This window comes from Mytilus trossulus, chromosome 1, assembly GCF_036588685.1.
Source record: "Mytilus trossulus isolate FHL-02 chromosome 1, PNRI_Mtr1.1.1.hap1, whole genome shotgun sequence".
In the NCBI taxonomy this organism is placed as follows: domain Eukaryota; kingdom Metazoa; phylum Mollusca; class Bivalvia; order Mytilida; family Mytilidae; genus Mytilus; species Mytilus trossulus.
This window is the reverse complement of record NC_086373.1, coordinates 52,006,707-52,025,107: the sequence shown is the minus strand read 5'-3', so window position 1 is coordinate 52,025,107 and position 18,401 is coordinate 52,006,707. Positions and strand designations below refer to the sequence as shown.

General features: G+C 31.9%; 2 protein-coding genes across 2 annotated transcripts; both read left to right on the top strand.

Annotated features, from left to right (window-relative positions):
* Positions 1–4,759, top strand: LOC134725548 (putative inhibitor of apoptosis). The gene is made up of 5 exons (XM_063589503.1): positions 1–1,075; positions 1,719–1,900; positions 2,124–2,268; positions 3,075–3,254; positions 3,923–4,759. The coding sequence occupies exons 1-5, from the start codon at positions 1–3 to the stop codon at positions 4,120–4,122; spliced, it is 1,782 nt and encodes a 593-aa protein (XP_063445573.1). The 3' UTR covers positions 4,123–4,759.
* Positions 4,760–13,212: 8,453 nt separating this feature from the next.
* LOC134725484 (baculoviral IAP repeat-containing protein 2-like) lies at positions 13,213–18,145 on the top strand. The gene is made up of 4 exons (XM_063589375.1): positions 13,213–13,222; positions 13,722–13,906; positions 16,953–17,118; positions 17,946–18,145. The coding sequence occupies exons 1-4, from the start codon at positions 13,213–13,215 to the stop codon at positions 18,143–18,145; spliced, it is 561 nt and encodes a 186-aa protein (XP_063445445.1).
* Positions 18,146–18,401: the final 256 nt, after the last annotated feature.

Below are 18,401 nucleotides of genomic sequence, written 5' to 3'. Positions count from 1 at the left end.
ATGGCTATACCAACGGATGATGAAATCATGGAAACAACGCAGGAATGTGATGCTATATACCAAGAAGAGGACAAGTCCAATGCCGGACATGTTCAGTGTACTGATGACGAGAAGTCGCAAACCTCAATCCCAACTAATACGAGGAATAATGTCATTAAACAAAAGACAACAAAATCAAACTATGTCGTGCTTGTTACAATAATTTCTTGTGTCATGACTATTGTCCAAACACTTCAAAGTGAGTTCATGAATATATTCAAAAAACATACGGATAGTAACAGTTTGTTTCATGATCATCGTAATAAAATGTCATGGATGACACTTAAGTCAAAAAGAGATTATTACATGCCGAAATGTAAAGCATGGCTAAACAGATTTGTGAGACCATTTCATTTTTACCCAAAAACGTTTTTGAAGACGTACCTATTAGACCCTGAGGAATACAACAAATTTGTAGATCAACAAAAATCAAAACAATCCAGTTATTTGAACGAATCTATGCAATTTGAGTGGTGTAGATTGTCAAGTTTTGCATCTTATCCAAACACAAATATTTCAGTAATAAAGCTGGCCAAAGCTGGATATTACTATAACGGAAATGGAGACGAAGTTATCTGTTATTTTTGTAAATCGAAACATAAACACTGGAAATCAACAGACGACCCAAAAGAAATCCATAAGGGAAAGACACCAGAATGTCCCTTTGTCATAAAACATTTAAGTGCTACGTCAAAACAAAATCATGTGACTATTCCTGCATGTGACGGAGCTCATTCCTCTGCTGGAGCGTGTGGAAACGCAGCAGATACTAAAAATTTATCAGTTGTCAGTGATAAACATTGTGAATTTGTAGGGGAACAAGGTGCAAATGAAGCAAGGGCTAATCATGATAATACGTTTACAGTTGACAGGAATAATGAAAATAATACTGCCCCAGTTGACAGAAATCATGAACATATTGTTACAGTTGAGAGGAATATAACGTCAACTCGAAATAGTGAAATATCCGAAAACCTAGTAAATAATGTATCTGACAGGCAGAGGGAAAGCAGTGAAGCCATTTCATCACATATAGGTACAAACCAGACGCAAAACATGTACTCTAGAAACAACACAACTGGTCTTATTCGCATACCGGATACAAATGTTGTCCCACAACGAACATTGACACCAACGGTTATAAATTCGGCGCGATCTTCGGCTTCAATTTCAGCACCAATGAACATCGGTATTTGTCTTGAAAAACCAAAATATCCTAAATATGCTATAAAGACAACTCGATTTTCATCATTTACTAACTGGCCTTCTGACTTGTTCTAAACACCAGAGGATTTGGTAAATGCAGGTTTCTTTTATACCGGTAATTAACTGTCAATTGAGTGTACAAATTATTATAAGTAGTAATGTAGTTCGAATTTTTATGATTCAGTTCTGCATATTGATATTTGCATGATGATTCAGATATTAGACAAGTTAAGCTTACTTCAAAATAAAAGTTATAGAAACATATATAAATTTTTAAAAAATCATTTCTTAGAGATTTTTTTCCAGGAAATTGGAGATGTTAGACGGAAAGGCAGCTTCAAAATTCAAACGATTAAAGCTATTTTAATTGAGCAGGTATGTATTTTTTCAACAAATTAGCGCTGTCTTTCCGATATTTTTTTTTTCAATTTTACAATTTAACTTTTGATGAATTTTAAATATTATATATCTAGGTACCGAGGATCACTGCAGATGCTTCTTTTGCGGAGGAGGTTTGAGACGATGGGAGGAAGGAGATTTGCCTTGGACAGAGCATGCCCGATGGTATCCTAAGTGTCCATTTGTCATCCAATGTAAGGGTGAGAAGTTTATTGAGGATGTACAAAAGGGACAAAATCCGGAAATTACTGAAAATGTAAGTACAAATTGATAATTAGACTTTTCTGTTACGACACTTTGATATATTATAAGCTAGATAAAAAAAATCAGCTTGAAGAGTTCGTACACAAATATTAGCCTAGTATATCTTTATGACAAAAACAGAAATCAAATCAATTATATGTGTATGTATGTTGTGTGATGCTGCATTCCTGAGGTGTATTCCTTCAGATACAGCTACTTTTTTCTTAATGTTACAGTTGGCAGAAAACAAACCAAAGAAATCTCCTCTTGGAATAAATGGTTTCAAAAATAACCCAGCAGTACAAACCATTCTTGACTTTGGATACGAATCTAATGTTGTTAAGGCAGCTTATACACGATTGAAAGAATCCGGAATACATGGTATGTAAAACTTTTTTAGACGATCACTTTGTCTTTCCCTTGCCAAATGTTACAAATTCAACTTCCTAGAAAAGTACAAAATGCTAATTAGTTTTATATATTACGTCAGCATGATGCAATCATTTACTCGTGGTTTGGATACCCATACTGTACTGTAGTTAAATATCTTCTACTCTCCGTACCTTATCTACATTTTTACATTTCACAGAGACAATCAAATTCTATCTGCCTCATAATGTTATCGATCAGATCCAAAACTTGTTAAGTAATTATTTTTAAAACTATCTATTCCATTGTTTATTTATTTAACAGTATTCGTTTAGTGTTGGAAACTTATATCATTTATTAGACGAGCTTTAGAAACAGAGTACAAATATATTCAATATTTTCCTGCACTATCTAAATTGAGTTTCTTTTGTCTTCCATTTTAATATTGAGCTTAAAAGTATCGTTTTTTTTCCCATCCAAATCGTTGAATTTGGTATAGAATGAAACCGACATGACTTAAACGTTGACCACAATGTGCACCTCAACATGTTACTGAAATGTACACAATGCTGTGGTTAAAACCGCACGTTCGCAACACTTGCAGGAGATTCAAACCTCTAGTTCACGTTTATCGCTTAGTGTTGTCTGTACACCGGAATTTGTATTGTGCGATTAAAGAGTAAACTAATTTACTGTATACTTCCATTTACTAACATTGTGAGTGTAGCATATACAAGAACACGTTAGTATCAGTTGATATGTGTTTGCTGCTTTGTTGATATGCATAAAAATGAAAAGGAATCTTTGTTGTTTTACAGATATATCGGCTTCACTTTTGTTAGATACCATTTATGAAAAAGCAGAGAGTGAAAATCACAATGCCACCTCTGACCAGGCAATTGCTTGTCCTAATTCAATTCCAATGAAAGAACCAGATGATAAAGAACTTTCCAACAAAACACCAGAAAACATTGAGAAAATTGACCCAACGCTTGAATGTGAGTAGGTTGATATGTAAAATCATATGCAAACCAGTGTGGCTGTGGCCATTGATTGACGTCCTAAATTATCCCATTAACTGGGACAGATTATGTGAACTTTTGTCTGTAACGACCACTGCTCACTATGTACTTGTGAAAGACACTTGAACTGTGGGGTTACCAAAGGTTCTCAAATCATAAATAAGTAATTCGAAAAATTAATCATGAATAACACGATGCTATATGATTTATATCTATAATATAAATCAAAACATAAAGGTTATTCCTGATTAATTTTTCGAATTATTTCATTATTAAAGGCGTTAAGAACCTTTGGTGACCCTACAGTTTAAATTCTATGATAAGTAAGTAGTGAGCAGTGTCGCTACAGACAAACGTTCACATAATATGTCCCAGTCATTGGATGAATTGAGGACGTCAATTAATGGCCACAGCCACACTGTTTTGAATATGATTTTATTTACTTAATAAGTATCCGTGAAAGATAAAAATGAGACTTACAAAAATGCAAAAGCAAATATATCCGTAAGATGTAATAATGAGACGCCATTAGATATAAAAACAACTTACAAAAACTGAAATTTTAAAATTCATGAAAAAATAATAAGTAGAATGTTTAATAAGAGCTGACATTTGCCTATCTCAATATATTTTATTACTTTCAGTATCTATAAGGAATCTAGAGAAAGAAAACAGGAATTTAAAAGATCAACAAACCTGTAAGATTTGCTTGGACGAGCCGGTGGCCATTGTTTTTCTCCCATGTGGTCACATGGCTGCATGTATTAATTGTGCTCCAGCGTTGAGAAGATGTCCAATCTGCAGAGCTTTTATCAAAGGAACTGTAAAAGCTATAATGTGCTGAGATGTATTTTATTGTAAGATATGTATGAATTGATAACTGTTTGGGAAATGTTCAATTCTTATTTTCATATTGAAGTGCAATAATAAGAAGGTGGAATTACGGTATTGCTTGAAACTATATGGTAAATACGGAAGAAACGGGAAGCGATGAAACCCATATCAAGTACAATTATAAATTATCATAGAAACTATGTATAATGATAAACAAGCTGTTGTTTATTGATATTATTTGTTATTTTGTTAGTCATAACTATCAGCTTTGGTTATATCTTATGTACAGTTAGTTTGAATAATTGTATCATTATTAACTCAATGTACATTTATGTTGACCAATGCACATGTATAACATTTAGACGTAAAATGTCGTCTTGTAAACTATTGTGACAGCATCCATGTATCAACTGAATGGGGAAACTTATTTGATGAAATAATAATTGGTTTACTTAATATCCATATTGTGACTAAGATAAAGAGTTGTCTCATCGACTAAATTAAATGCTTTTTGTAAATGTTCATATATTTGAATTGAGATTTATTGTTGTGACATGTTGTTATATGTACATTTTAAGAAAAGTTTTCGTAATAATGTTTTGATTTTATATAATTTCACTTGTTTTAAATAAAACTATTTGCTCTTATGTCCGTTCAAAATTATTTGTCAAATGCAACAACAAAAATTCATAACATAATAGGTTTCTATATCGAAGCGTATGTAAACTCCTCTAAGACTTGTATAGCAATATCAGTTTTATATCTTGCATGATTTGAATTTTCCTTGTGAATGCTCAATTAAAGATAAAAAAAAAGATATGTTTAACACCGCCACATTATTTATGTATGTGCCTGTCCCAAGTCAGGAGCCTGTAATTCACTGGTTGTCGTTTGTTTATGTGTTACATATTTGTTTTTCGTTCATTTTTTTTACATAAATAAGGCCGTTAGTTTTTTTCACTTGAATTGTTTTACATTGTCTTATTGGGGCCTTTTATAGCTGACTATATGCGGTATGGGCTTTGCTCATTGTTGAAAGCCGTACGGTGACCTATACTTGTTAATGTTTGTGTCATTTTGGTCTTTTGTGGATAGTTGTCTCATTGGCAATCATACCACATCTTCTTTTTTATATAATCTTTCAATCAGTTTAATTGAGGTCTGGAGCTGGCATGTCAGTAACTGCTAGTAGTCTTTTGTTATTTATGTATTAATGTCATTTTGTTTTCTTTCTTTAGTTTCATATTCTGACATCGGACTCGGACTTCTCTTGAGTTTTACTGTGTATATTGTTGCTCGTTTATTTTATTCTTCATTGGCTAGAGGTATAGGGGAGGGTTGAGATCAGTCTAAAAACATGTTTAACCCCGCCGCAATTTTGCGCCTGTCCCAAGTCAGGATCCTCATGCCTTTTCAGTCTTGTATGATTTTTAATTGTAGTTTCTTGATTATAATTCGTATACATCTGTGTGAAGGTGCCAGCTGAAGGACACCTCCGGGTGCGGGAGTTTCTCGCTACATTCAAGACCCATTAGTTGGCCTTTGGCTTTTGTGTGCTCTATGGTCGGGTTGTTGTCTCTTTGACAAATTCCCCATTTCAATTCTCAATTTTAGATTTTGATAAGATCATTGTCAATTTTTATATTTACTTTGCATGTATCATCAAAAGAAAGAAGAAGAAGAAACAATAAGTTGAAAATCGGGAACAAAATGCAATTATTATGGTTCTACTCAGCAATGAAATCAAACAATTTGAAATTTGAGAGTCGTTTTTTTTTTAATCTGTAAACACTATGTTACAATGATTTTTAAATAGACGCATGATCGAATTTACTTGTAAACAAAATAGAATTTAAAAATCTGTAATGTATACTTTTATCAACAAGGGTGACCTTCATCTCGTTCTAAGAGGTTGTTGATCTGTTTTGATTTACATGTTTATTTAAAGTTAAGTACGTGCACAATATCAATATTTTTATTCGTTTAATCGAAAACAATAAGGTATAAACCAATCATATTTCTAGAAATGTATAAGAGGTAAGATAATATTATTTGTCTGTGTCTTTTTTGGCCATCGAGTTGCCAGTTTATTTTCTATCTATTAGTTTGGCTGTCCCTCTGGTATATTGGCCCCCTCTTTTATGAGTTATATATATACACATCTACATTACGGAAGTAAGGAATCAGATATCTTCTTACATCTTTATCATGTTTATGTCAATCTTTAAGGTACTACACATATTTTAAGGATGTCACGTAAATAAACGTACGCTTGTTTTTCATACAGATTTACGCAATAGATATTTAATTTGATAGTACGTTTTTATGAATCATATTGAATTTCTTAAAGCAATTTGACATTGACATACGTGATCATTACGTACCTGAATCTATCACAAGCGAAACGATTCTGAATATAATCTTCGATCCTAATTTGTATTTGGATTATACATTTCCCAACTCATTTGGTATTCTATAACTTAAAACAGCTACTCCAACTTAATAAAACACCATCAGTATCTGAGCAGAAATTTGACGCACCAGGATTATGACGTAACAAGTTTCGTCCTTTTTGAAAAATGTTTTCATCGAAAGATACTAGGCCTTGTTCGTAAATATTCAGTATCAATGTCACAAATACTACATGAGGTACAAATTGTGGTACTGGCGTTATTTTTCATCTAAATAACGCGTTTTACCTATGAGTTCTTTTTATATGTTAAACCTGAACTGTTTAAATCTATTTCGGTACATACTTCTGGCGTGGCTAGTTATTTATATCTCTCACTATTTTGTTATTGACCTATAATAAAATGAAATTTTTTGTGTTCTTGTTTGAAACTTTACTTTTATACTTGTTTATACTGTATACTTTACTGGTATATTATCATACTAAACTTATACAAATAAGTAAAAATGTTAAGTGTGCTTTTATTGTATTTTTTGTTAAAGAGATTACAAAGTTATGCTTCGTTTATTATGTTGATAGAGAAACACTATACATATCAATAATTGATCGTTTCGTTAATGCAGCATTTTACTTTAATATGGCATCTACTCATTCTAGCTGTTCACCTACCACAGCTATGTACGTATTTATTAACAAGTATCAGTTCCTGTAGCATGTGTAGTAGTGGCTTTATACCACTTTTTATTTATAGTTATCTACCTGATCAAATAATTCATTTTATGATCAATAAATTAGATGAACATGTGGTGTTAAGTGCAATAACAGTTTTCATACATATTTATTAGATAAATACTCCTTCAAAATTCTTATGAAAAATATGTATAGGTAAACATTTATTGAATTTATCATTTGTCAACATACAGTTGAATAGGGAACATGCATATTCAGTACGCAGTATACATTTTAAAACAGGAAGTCAGAGAAGATCAAACACAATATAAAAGTCAAAGTAAAACATACACAATCACGGGCGCAACACTTAAGATAAAGATTTAACTTCCAAATAGCTATACAAACAGAGAAAAGAGATAACCAGAGGAGAAAAGTTGCAACATTTGGACTGCCTCACAAAATATCAAAAAAAGTAGGTATCTTATTCGTGCAACAAATCCGCCAGTTTCTATAAGATCTCTGACACTTTATTAAACGGTTGAAATCATTCTGAAATTGTGTATCTGATCAAGTGGACATGATTAAGGATTTGTGTTATGTTGTGTTCAGTTGAAACCAAAAGATGATTAGTCGATTCACATACATTTTGTGATTTGATCGTAAATCGGCAAGTAAACCATTTAAGAGTCAAATTATTTTATAAATCGTCTAAAAGCTACTAAAATTATTTAAAAAATGTTTACATAAGGTATAAATCTTAACCTAATATATTTGACACATCTGAACACCACCCGTAAAACACTCATCTGAAACGATTATTTAAACAGTTCTTATAGATTTGACATTCCTGCCAAAACGTTACAGAACAAAGGAAAGCATGCATAACAAAGAAACTCAAACTGGGGTGATATGGTAAGGGTGATTCGGCTCAGATCACCCCTGTTAGAACAAAGAACTGGGATGTAATTTACATGTACACAATTAGCAAAACACTTATTGATCCGAAAATCTCTTGAACAGCACTGACTTACCTGCAAGCGTTTGGTTCTGAATAGTACTGCATTATGATGGTGTTCATATCATAAGGACTGTTTAAGACTGTTATTCATTTACTTGTGCATAATATAGTTTTGAGGAAATACGTTTTCCAAATAACGCAAAGAAAAAGCAGAAACATAATAATCCTTTGATAAACACATAATTTCAAACTAGCAAAGGAAAATTATGCTGAGGAAAAATATTTTCAAAAAGGTAACTCTGCACAAAATTGTATTAAAACATAGAGAAACACTTGGCAATGATTATTTCAGAATTATCTTATACTCTTGTCAATAATGATCAAATATATATGTTATTGATGTGTTTTTTTTTTTAGACTCGACGGAACAGATAGATAGTTATGTGTCAGGCTTGTTATACAAGGCTCACCACCAAATGAAGAAAGACAAATTCAAAATATTTCTGAAAGAGAAAATCAACAAAGGGAAGGTCCTATCAATTATACAAAAACAAATTCTCCAGGTACAAATAAATATAGAATATTAAAAATATCCAAATCGAAATGGTATGGTTGTTATCTTTAAACAGGTATTTCAACCTAAACAAACTGGTGAAAAACAATTGTTACATTTGTTAAGATTATCATAATATATTTTCTGTAAAGTATTATAGACTAAGTATCTCTGATGTATTTCAGAATTAAAGGTATTACTAGTATAAAAAAATGCACAAACACTCATACGAAATAATTATTTTATAAAGAAAAATTGAGAGAGGCGTAAGATATTTAAAGGACACTTAGAATCATACAATAAAAAATAAGTAAACTAACAACGTCATGTTAAATAAATGAAATGACTGAGAGTAAAACAACAGTTATATACAAAATATAACATAGAAAACTAACGATTTTAAAGCAACATGCAGTTCCACCAAAAACCGGAGTTTTTCCCAGGTGCTCCGTAAGGCGGAAATTATCTTTTTTCAACGGTTTGTGTGTATTTCAGGCATTACCAAGTTCTTATGCAAATATTGTCTTTAACCGTTTACTAATTCAACTTAATTTCATTTTGAATATCCAAATCATAGACTAATAAATATCATGTTGAATTAAAAAATGTTTTCGATTTCATCTCATAATTTGTGTTATGTTTAGTAAATTGCATGGCTGCATCTGTTGGTGATTTGATTGGCAACTAGATCTATAAAGATTGTGAACTGGTATTTTACAATCCGACATGGTAAAAAGTACAATCGCAAAAATACTGAACTCCGAGAAAAATTTAAAACGGAAAGTCCATAATCAAGTGGCAAAATCAAAACTTCAATACCATTTCAAAAAATAGTTCAAAATGCTGTTGCACTTAATACAATAAAAATGTTTCTCTTATTCTTCATCAATTTATCCCTTTCTGCACCCATTGTATAAAAAAATTTAACCAACGTGTGGTTTGTTTGACCTCATTGGTTAAAATCCGATTATGACGTCGAATTGTCTTGTTTTCCTCTACATTTCCTATTGTGATGGCTTGAAAAAATGCGACCATGCCTGATGACGTCACATAAAAAGAACACACCTGTTGGCAGATCAGTCGCAAAGAAGAAATACGTTTGCCTGCGTATTGTTTCAAAATCATTAGAGAAACAGATTGCACCACCAAATCTCGTGTAAAACGATATTTCTCCACTCATGATAGTTGAGTTTTAAATATTTAAAACGCTCGCGATCGGTAAGCCCCGCGTTTTAAATTTTTAAATTTAACTGTCTCGAGTGGATAAATATCGTATTACACTCGATGCAGTGTTGGATCTATATGTATTATTTATGTAAGCTTACAAGGTAATTTCAAGCATTTGATATAATTATTACAAAAAGTTATTTTCTAAATTTGTGCATGCCGTGTGCATTAAAAGTTTGAAAAAACAGTGTACCAATTTATTGTTGCATTCAATGTAATACTTTTAACTTCAAGCATAAACCTATACAAAGACAGAAATCTTGCGATGTTCTTGTCAGAAAATGGACGTGTATTTCTTGTGACAAATTTCATACGGAAATGATTAAAATCTTCAACCCGTTACATTATAACATGTAAAAGGGCGTTTTCAAATATTAACGTGATTCTTGTCCCAGTCACTTTTAAAAAAAATGTGTTTGGTGTTTGTTAGTAATTTCGGGTGAAGTCAGTACTTTGAATTAGGCTTTGAATTAGGTTTAACATTTTCCAGCAAAGATGCAGTCTATTTAGACGGATTGATAAGAAATTGATTCCTGAATGGTCAAAAATTACCAAAATGGCATGTCCCTAGACCGCCTGTTCAACATTCATACTTTAAAATATTTTAAAAAGAGGTAGAAATAAATATAAGTTCTATTATAATTCAAAAGTATGTTTGAAGCCAACATATTTTAATAGCTTTTGACAAAAAAAAAATATTTTAGAAGGTGTGTCCCTGACAAAATGTCTGCTACGAAACGAAGTCACTTAATTTTGCTAATTAACAGTTTTATAAATTCAATGCCATTTTGTGTGCAAGATATATAAACACAAGGGTCTCACAAAAGAGGTGGTGCTTTTATAACGGCAGTTAAGTTGTTGGTAACAACAATTAGCACATCAAATGGACCAGAGTGATACCGTAATTTTGTTTATGTCCACTACGAAACTGGTAAAATCTTCTTCAGTATTTGATTTTTAAATTATGAAAAAAATATCAGTGTACAGCTTAATACGTGCTTTGATGAATACAATCAGTATTAGGTTAGTTTCATGTAATTTTCAGTATGTTTTTCTTAACATAGAAAAGGGTTCATGTCAACTGCGAAACTTTTTGTCTACTACGAAATGGTTTTGTAAACTACGAAGCGTATCAAAATGTCCATTACGTAACATCTATTGTACATGTACCTTCATATATGAAGAACTGGCTACTCTTTATCGATAAAAAATGGTTCTCCAATTCAGAAAAAAATGAGATCTTTCTAGTATACAAAATAAACAAGCTGGAATGTCTGTAGGAGACATTTAAAATTGCAATGAGATGTATGTTTAGAGGTGGACACATGTCCCCTACGAAACAGTACATAAATTATGAAAATAATATCATTTGGAGGAGTATTTAAGATTGTTCTTTTTGTTTACAAACAGGTCTATAATAGAGGTATTCAAAATAACTCTTGAAATAAAATTTTAGACAAGATGATTTTTTTTTCAGGTCTGAAATTCACGCTGTTATTGAAAAACGCCCATAAAATCAAACAGTAATCAAATTGATTAGAAAAAATAATAACAAAATATTGCCCAGATTTATAAAAAAAAGAAGTTATGCAAATATCAAATAACTGAATATGGATAACAAAGTTTTAAATACAATTATAAAAAAACCAGCCGTAGACGAAAAGATCGTAATACGATTGAAATTACATTTATTAAAACAATTGATGTTAGTGCAATTATACCGTTTTGAATAAGGAAGTTGCCTAGAGATATTTATTTCCCGTGGCTGAGGGAGATTTGTTCACCCAAGAATATTCATATTTCACAAAGGGCTTTTAAAAATCACTTTAAAGCATATATAAAATATGATTATGATATATAATTGCTCTGTTCCTTGTTGTTTTCATATTTGTGTTATGTTTCTTTTACCATCAGTTTCTGAAGAGTCTGAAACGCCAAAGTATCCGAAATACGCCATTGGATCCTCACGGATTGATTCCTTTGCAAATTGGCCAGTACATCTGACTCAGTCTCCGGCAGATATGGCCTCAGCGGGGTTCTTTTACACAGGTACATGTAAAATTTGTATTTAAAAATGATTGTGGAAAGTGTTCAATATGTTTTCTTTCAATTGTATATTGTACTTCACCCCTTACTCAAATACCGACCCCTTGTCTTTATATATCAATAAAACCATGCAAAATAATCATACAAACCTTATTCGTAAATATAAAGGTATTTCACATCCAATGTTTTATGATAATATTCTTTACAAAGCACAACAATGTCGGCATTCACCTCAAAAGCTAACTAAAATCGCCGAACAGACTTATTCAGAAGGGATATAGTTACTTTACTGTTGTCAGATCATTGAAGATGGCAATTTATGCTATTAAAATTGATTCACTTATAGCGTCTTTTCGTCGAAAATAAACATATTTGTTCTAAAACCACTTGTTGGCTGATACGGGTTATGTTTTCCTCATATAGGTTATGATGATATGATGCTAAACCCCAACGGAAGGGATTGTGCTTGATTTCCATATGAAGAAGACATTCATAATCTTTTAATCAGTTTAATTTAGACTTATTTTGAACTGAGCTTAACTGTGCGTATTTCAGTGTGTTTGTTTATTCTACATTGGCTAGAGGTATAGGGGATAGTTGATATCTCACAAAACACGTTTAACGCCGTCGCATTGTTTGTGCCTGGCATAAGTCAGGAGCATCTGGCCTTTGTTGGTCTTGTATGTTTCATTAATTTTAGTAAATTTATTTGTTTTGGAGTTCAGTATGACGTCCATTTTCAATGATCTAGTACACATTTTCGTTTATTTTCTTGACACAATATTTAAAAATTTCTTATTCTTCGAGAGTTAATAGTACCTAAATGATTTAGATGAACATTTTAATAATGTTAAAATGTCTGAGCTGTCCATTACAGATTAGAATCAATTGTATAACCTACACGTTTTTTTAATTGATGATTGTTAAAGAGTGTCATTCTCAATAATAAGAACCGGTTCTACTTGCTGGAAACACAATCATTGTCCTACATAAACCATATAAACCACACTTATAAAATCAAAATCGAGAAGATGTGGTATTTTATGCAAATGAGTTCTTTCAGCATTTCTGGACATTTTAATTTCCTTACATAATTTTCAAAACATTGGAGATCATCATGCATAGCATACCAGCAATACTCCTGGTTTATACAGTCTTATTTTCTTAAACTGCATACAAGTTTGTATTGCAAATTTAAATAAAATGGAAGGTCGATTATGTACAAAACCAAAAAATGGGAACAAGTATTGAACCCTATCGGACATTAAATTGTATTTGAGGACAAATGTGGCTGTCTGTGGACTTTTTTGGGTTTTTTTCTGTCGTTGAAAGACTTTCTTGTTGACGTTTACCCCAAATCTCCTTTTGTTTATATCCCAATACAGCAATCAATATAAGTAAACGATCAAGCTAACATTCAGGTAAAGTAATTTGCAAGATGATGTAATCAATTTAATGATTGGATTACAATAGATATTGTTTCATTTAATAAACACAGATTTTAAAAAGTATAATTTGACATTTTGCACGAATGAGCAAAATAAGCCACCAATGTTTGGTAACGTGTTTTTGACCTTAAACCTCACTTCGGAAAGCCAAATTAAGCCTTCTCTCGTGAAAACTATTGTTTTCGATAGCCTATCAAAATGACGATTACCTAATCCTATAGACACATGTAATACTCCGTTCGATGTCGTCTGCGGTTTTGCAACCATTTCTAAAAAGATTGTTTATTTACGATAGGGATATCAGACCTTTATCGGTGTTTTTTCTGTGGAGGTGGATTAAGAAACTGGGAACCAGTTGACCAGCCCTGGGAAGAACATGCCCACTGGTATCCAGAATGTCCTTTTGTGCGACAGTGTGCAGGAAATGATTCTGACTTTAAAGATATTCAAAGGAACAGGAATATACTAATTGCATCCACTGTAAGTTTAGTATAGTACTAAAGGCTAGTTTTAAATAATGTGTTTGGGTGTTAAACCAGTCTTAGTTACATGATTTTTGTTTTGTTTGTGGCTTTGAATTAGCTGTCAGTTACTGCGATTACTCTCATATCAGTTCTTAGTGGCATTTTATTGTTGGAATAAACAAATTCCCGGCAATGTCCACTTTGTGTGTTTGTTAGATGTATTTATATTTGTATCCTTCTGATGAGTTAAGGCATTTTCAACCAATTTTGATAGTTCGTCGTTCTAATGTTGTACTGTTATACCACTGTCATAGTTTAGGGGAGGGTTGGGATGTCGCTTACCCTGTCACATTATGTATATGTGTGTGTCATTCGAAAGTCAGGAGCCTGCAATTCAGTGGTTGGCGTTTGTTAATGTGTTATCTTTAGTTTTTTTGTGCATAAATAAGGCTGTTACATGTAGTTTTCTCGTTTTAATTGTTTTACATTTGTCATTTTGGGGCACTTTATAGCTGACTATGCGGTATGAGCTTGCTTATTGTTGAAGGCCAAATGGTAATCTATAATAATTTCTGTGTCATTGTGGTCTGCGTTGAAAAATTGTTTTATTGGCAATCATACGACATTTTTTTTTTTAATATCAATCGATAAAAAAATGACTTTTAATAGAAAACAACCTAGTATTTGATACATTAATTTGAAATTCGTGTATTTGGTTTTATTGTTATATTTGTTATTCTCGTGGGATTTTGTCTGATGTTCGGTCCGTTTCTGTGTGTTACATTTTACTGTTATGTCGTTGTTTTCCTCTTATATATAATGCGTTTCCCTCGGTTTAAGTTTGCCACCCCGATTTTGTTTTTTGTCCATGGATTTATGAGTTTTGAACAGCGGTATACTACTGTTGCCTTTATTTAGTAACCTCGTAAAATCAATCTTTTATTTGGGTAAAGATTGCATTCTTTTACAGCCTTGTTCATACACAAAATGACGAGTGCACATCTGTTTTCCTTTCTAAAGCACATGGGATGTTCGGTGGTGTTCTTGCTGCTCAGTCTTTAATGGTCTTGGTTATGTTTTGTTATAATTTTAATGTTGATTTTCGTTTTTTGTTGTTTTTTTTGCCATATAGTTGTCAGTTTGTTTTTAACTTATGAGTTTAAATGTACAAATGCTCTTTGTAATGTGGCTATTGGGGTATCAATATTCCAGATTGTATCTCTCCATCTGATATGCATAACACTATTTTACACATCCTACATATAACTATGAATATGTCTAGAAATTTATCATGGAAATCTATTTTCAGATACTTAATTTTCAAAATGATGTTTCTGATGTGTATACACGTTATTGTGGAGAAGTTCATATAAATTGTACACGGTGCATGGAGTAAGTATCGCTCCAAACAAACAAACAAACAAACAAATTATATTATATTTGCCAATCACGCCTACGGCGCCCAAAATGAGGAGGAAAATAATTTCAATATAATATCCAAACATAATATAAAAGTAAATTTATATCTAAAAAGTACATAACATGATTAAATTATATTATTTTCAATGATCTTATTTGAGTTGTTTATCTTTATATGTGTAATCGAAACAACTACATCTAAATTTGCTTCATTCATTTCAACTATAGTTTTAACTACAAAATGAATGAAATCTTTACCCTTCAGTGATCACAAATACGTTGATATCTTATTTTTAGCTTACCTGGCCTAAAAGAAGTGATATTTTCTCATCAATTGGCGTCCGTCGTCCGTCGTCTTCGTCCGTTAACCTTAACTATAATCTTCTTCTCTGAATCTATTTTGTCAAATTCAACCACACTTGCTAGCAACAATAATTTTTTGTCATTGTGGTATATCTTGTTTAACAAACGTATCCGACGACGTACCTGCCTGCCTACCAACTTGGCCGTTATGGCTAAACAAGTGCATAGAGGTTTAATTCAGTTTTTGGCTTATGTCTCTGAAACTAAAGCATTTAGAGTAAATATGACAGCAGTAAAAATGTTCATCAGATTTAGATCTATCTGCCCTGAAATTATCAGAATAATCAAACAACCAGTTGTTGGGTTGCAGCCCCAGAATTTGTTATAATGAGGACTTTTTATGCAGTTTTTAGATAGTATCGTGAAATTTATAAAAATAGAGATAAACTTAAACAGCAATAGTGTTCAGCAAAGTAAGATCTACAAATAAGTAAAGATGGCAAAAACGGTCAATTGACTCATGAAGGAATTATTAAACTTTATAGAAACTTTTTTTTTTATATTGTTTTTAATTTTATTTGTAATCTTTTACACTTAAGCTACTGTAGGGTACTTTGATTTAAAAACGCATCCGATGAACCTGCAACCCAACCAACATGACCACCATGGCTAAACATACCACGTAAGGGTTTTACAGAAAAGTCTTAGGGAAAGTTGTTCAAACAATTTCAAATAGTCACAACTTAAACACTAATTTATATATAATTAAATATTGATAAGGGGTCTTCAGTAACTATTGTAAGACTACAATCCCTGCTTTTAATTTAACTACTAGACAAAAATAAACCAAACTTATTCTCGGTCATTATTGTGGTATATAATACTATTTATTACGGTTTTACCCCTGTTTTACATGATTTCCAATACCACAGTAGATACAGGTGAGCGACACAGGCTCTTGAGAGCCTCTAGTTATCAATGCCGATGTAGAACTATTTTTAAGATCAAACTGTTATTTGTGACAGTGTAACACTTACAGAACTATTGCACTTGTCACTGACTTGTGTAGGAAGTTATATTCGTGACGTTATCAGACACCGGTTTAAACAAGCTCTATAATTGTCTTATTATCTTATATACTGCGTAGAGCATATTTTTAAAATCTTCGAGTTGCCAAATTAATATAGTTACTGTAATGTTTTTAAAAAATGTTACCCTTAATGTTATTTTTTTATTATAATTTTACTTCGCTTTAATTCATTTGACGATATATATAGATATAAGTAATCAGGTTTTAGTTCAAGTACATGTACATCAAAAAGAATAAATTCTATTTCTAGGATGAAACCAATCAAACTCCAGATCTTGTAATTGATCCGATAAATTCTGCAACAACGAATAATGAATTCAGCAGCCACCAAGCTGTTAAGTCGGTCTTAGAATTAGCATTTAAAAAGACGCTGGTAAAGAAAGCTTACGGTTTGTTGCAGCTAGAAGGGCGGACAGGTAATGATATTACACTTTTTTTTCCATCATAAATAACATGCCTATGCTGCTACTGTAACAATAGTCCAAACGAGACTTAGTTTATTACATTGAAATCAAAACAAAACAAAAGGAGACCGAAAACACGCATGAATTTTCCCTTAACCATACGCACGTATACAGTAAAAACACCGACATACAAAAAAACAAACATGCAGTTAAAAAATATTGATAGCAAAATGTTTCAGCGCTTCTCAAATAGGAGCAGGCCTGGAGAGCAGTATAGTGTCAAGGTGTCTATAACACACAGCATAAACATAATAATTCAAGGTCAAAACAATAACACGACAACCCAAAAAAGAAAACGCATAATTACATACATCCAGTTTTATAACAAACAAAACAAATAAATAAGGCTCAGGAAATACTTAGTCCAAAAATAGCAAACCAAATTATTCAATATTACAAGCATTAAATATATAACCATATGTATTATGCAACATGCATAACTTTGTGTAACTTTGTAGAGATTACTGCAAACGTACTCATGGAAGCCGTATTCCAAATAGAAAAAAACGAAACAGAAAATGGGTATGCTACTTCAGGGGACACATGCAGTTCAGTGGACAATTTTAAACAATTATTCCAAGAAAGTAAATATATTTATCAATCTATAGATAGATTCTGATCTGAAATTTGAAATTATTTAAATAATGAGGAGCTAATATTTACGAACGAACGAAATATTTCTTTAAAGTTAGAAAACATTTATTTCAAATCTTTACATATCATTATGTTATTATCAAAAACTATATCTTGTAAAAACAATACAAAATATCTTATTTTAGCATCAATCACAAGTTTGAAAGAAGAAAATCAGAATCTGAGAGATCAGCAAACATGCAAGATATGTCTAGAGGAACCAGTATCTATAGTATTTCTTCCATGTGGTCATCTTGCTTCTTGTGTAAACTGTGCGTCTATGCTTAGAAGATGTCCAATATGTAGAACATTTATCAAGGGGACTGTAAAAACTTATTTAAGTTAGAAAAGGCACATTGAAATCAATTTGGCGCTCTTAAAGAGAAGGTAAAATCAATGAAAAATGTAGATATCTTCCAATATTGGCTACTCAGTCTGGTAGAAATATCAACAACGTGATTGAGAGACTTGTTGTTATTGAGGAAAGAATGTCACAAATAAAATAAGGAAACGAGTATAAAAATTAATTCAATTGAAGAGTTGTTGGTGTCAATAAACAAAAAAATCAAAACCTGATGTGATGCTAGCGATGAACAAATGTC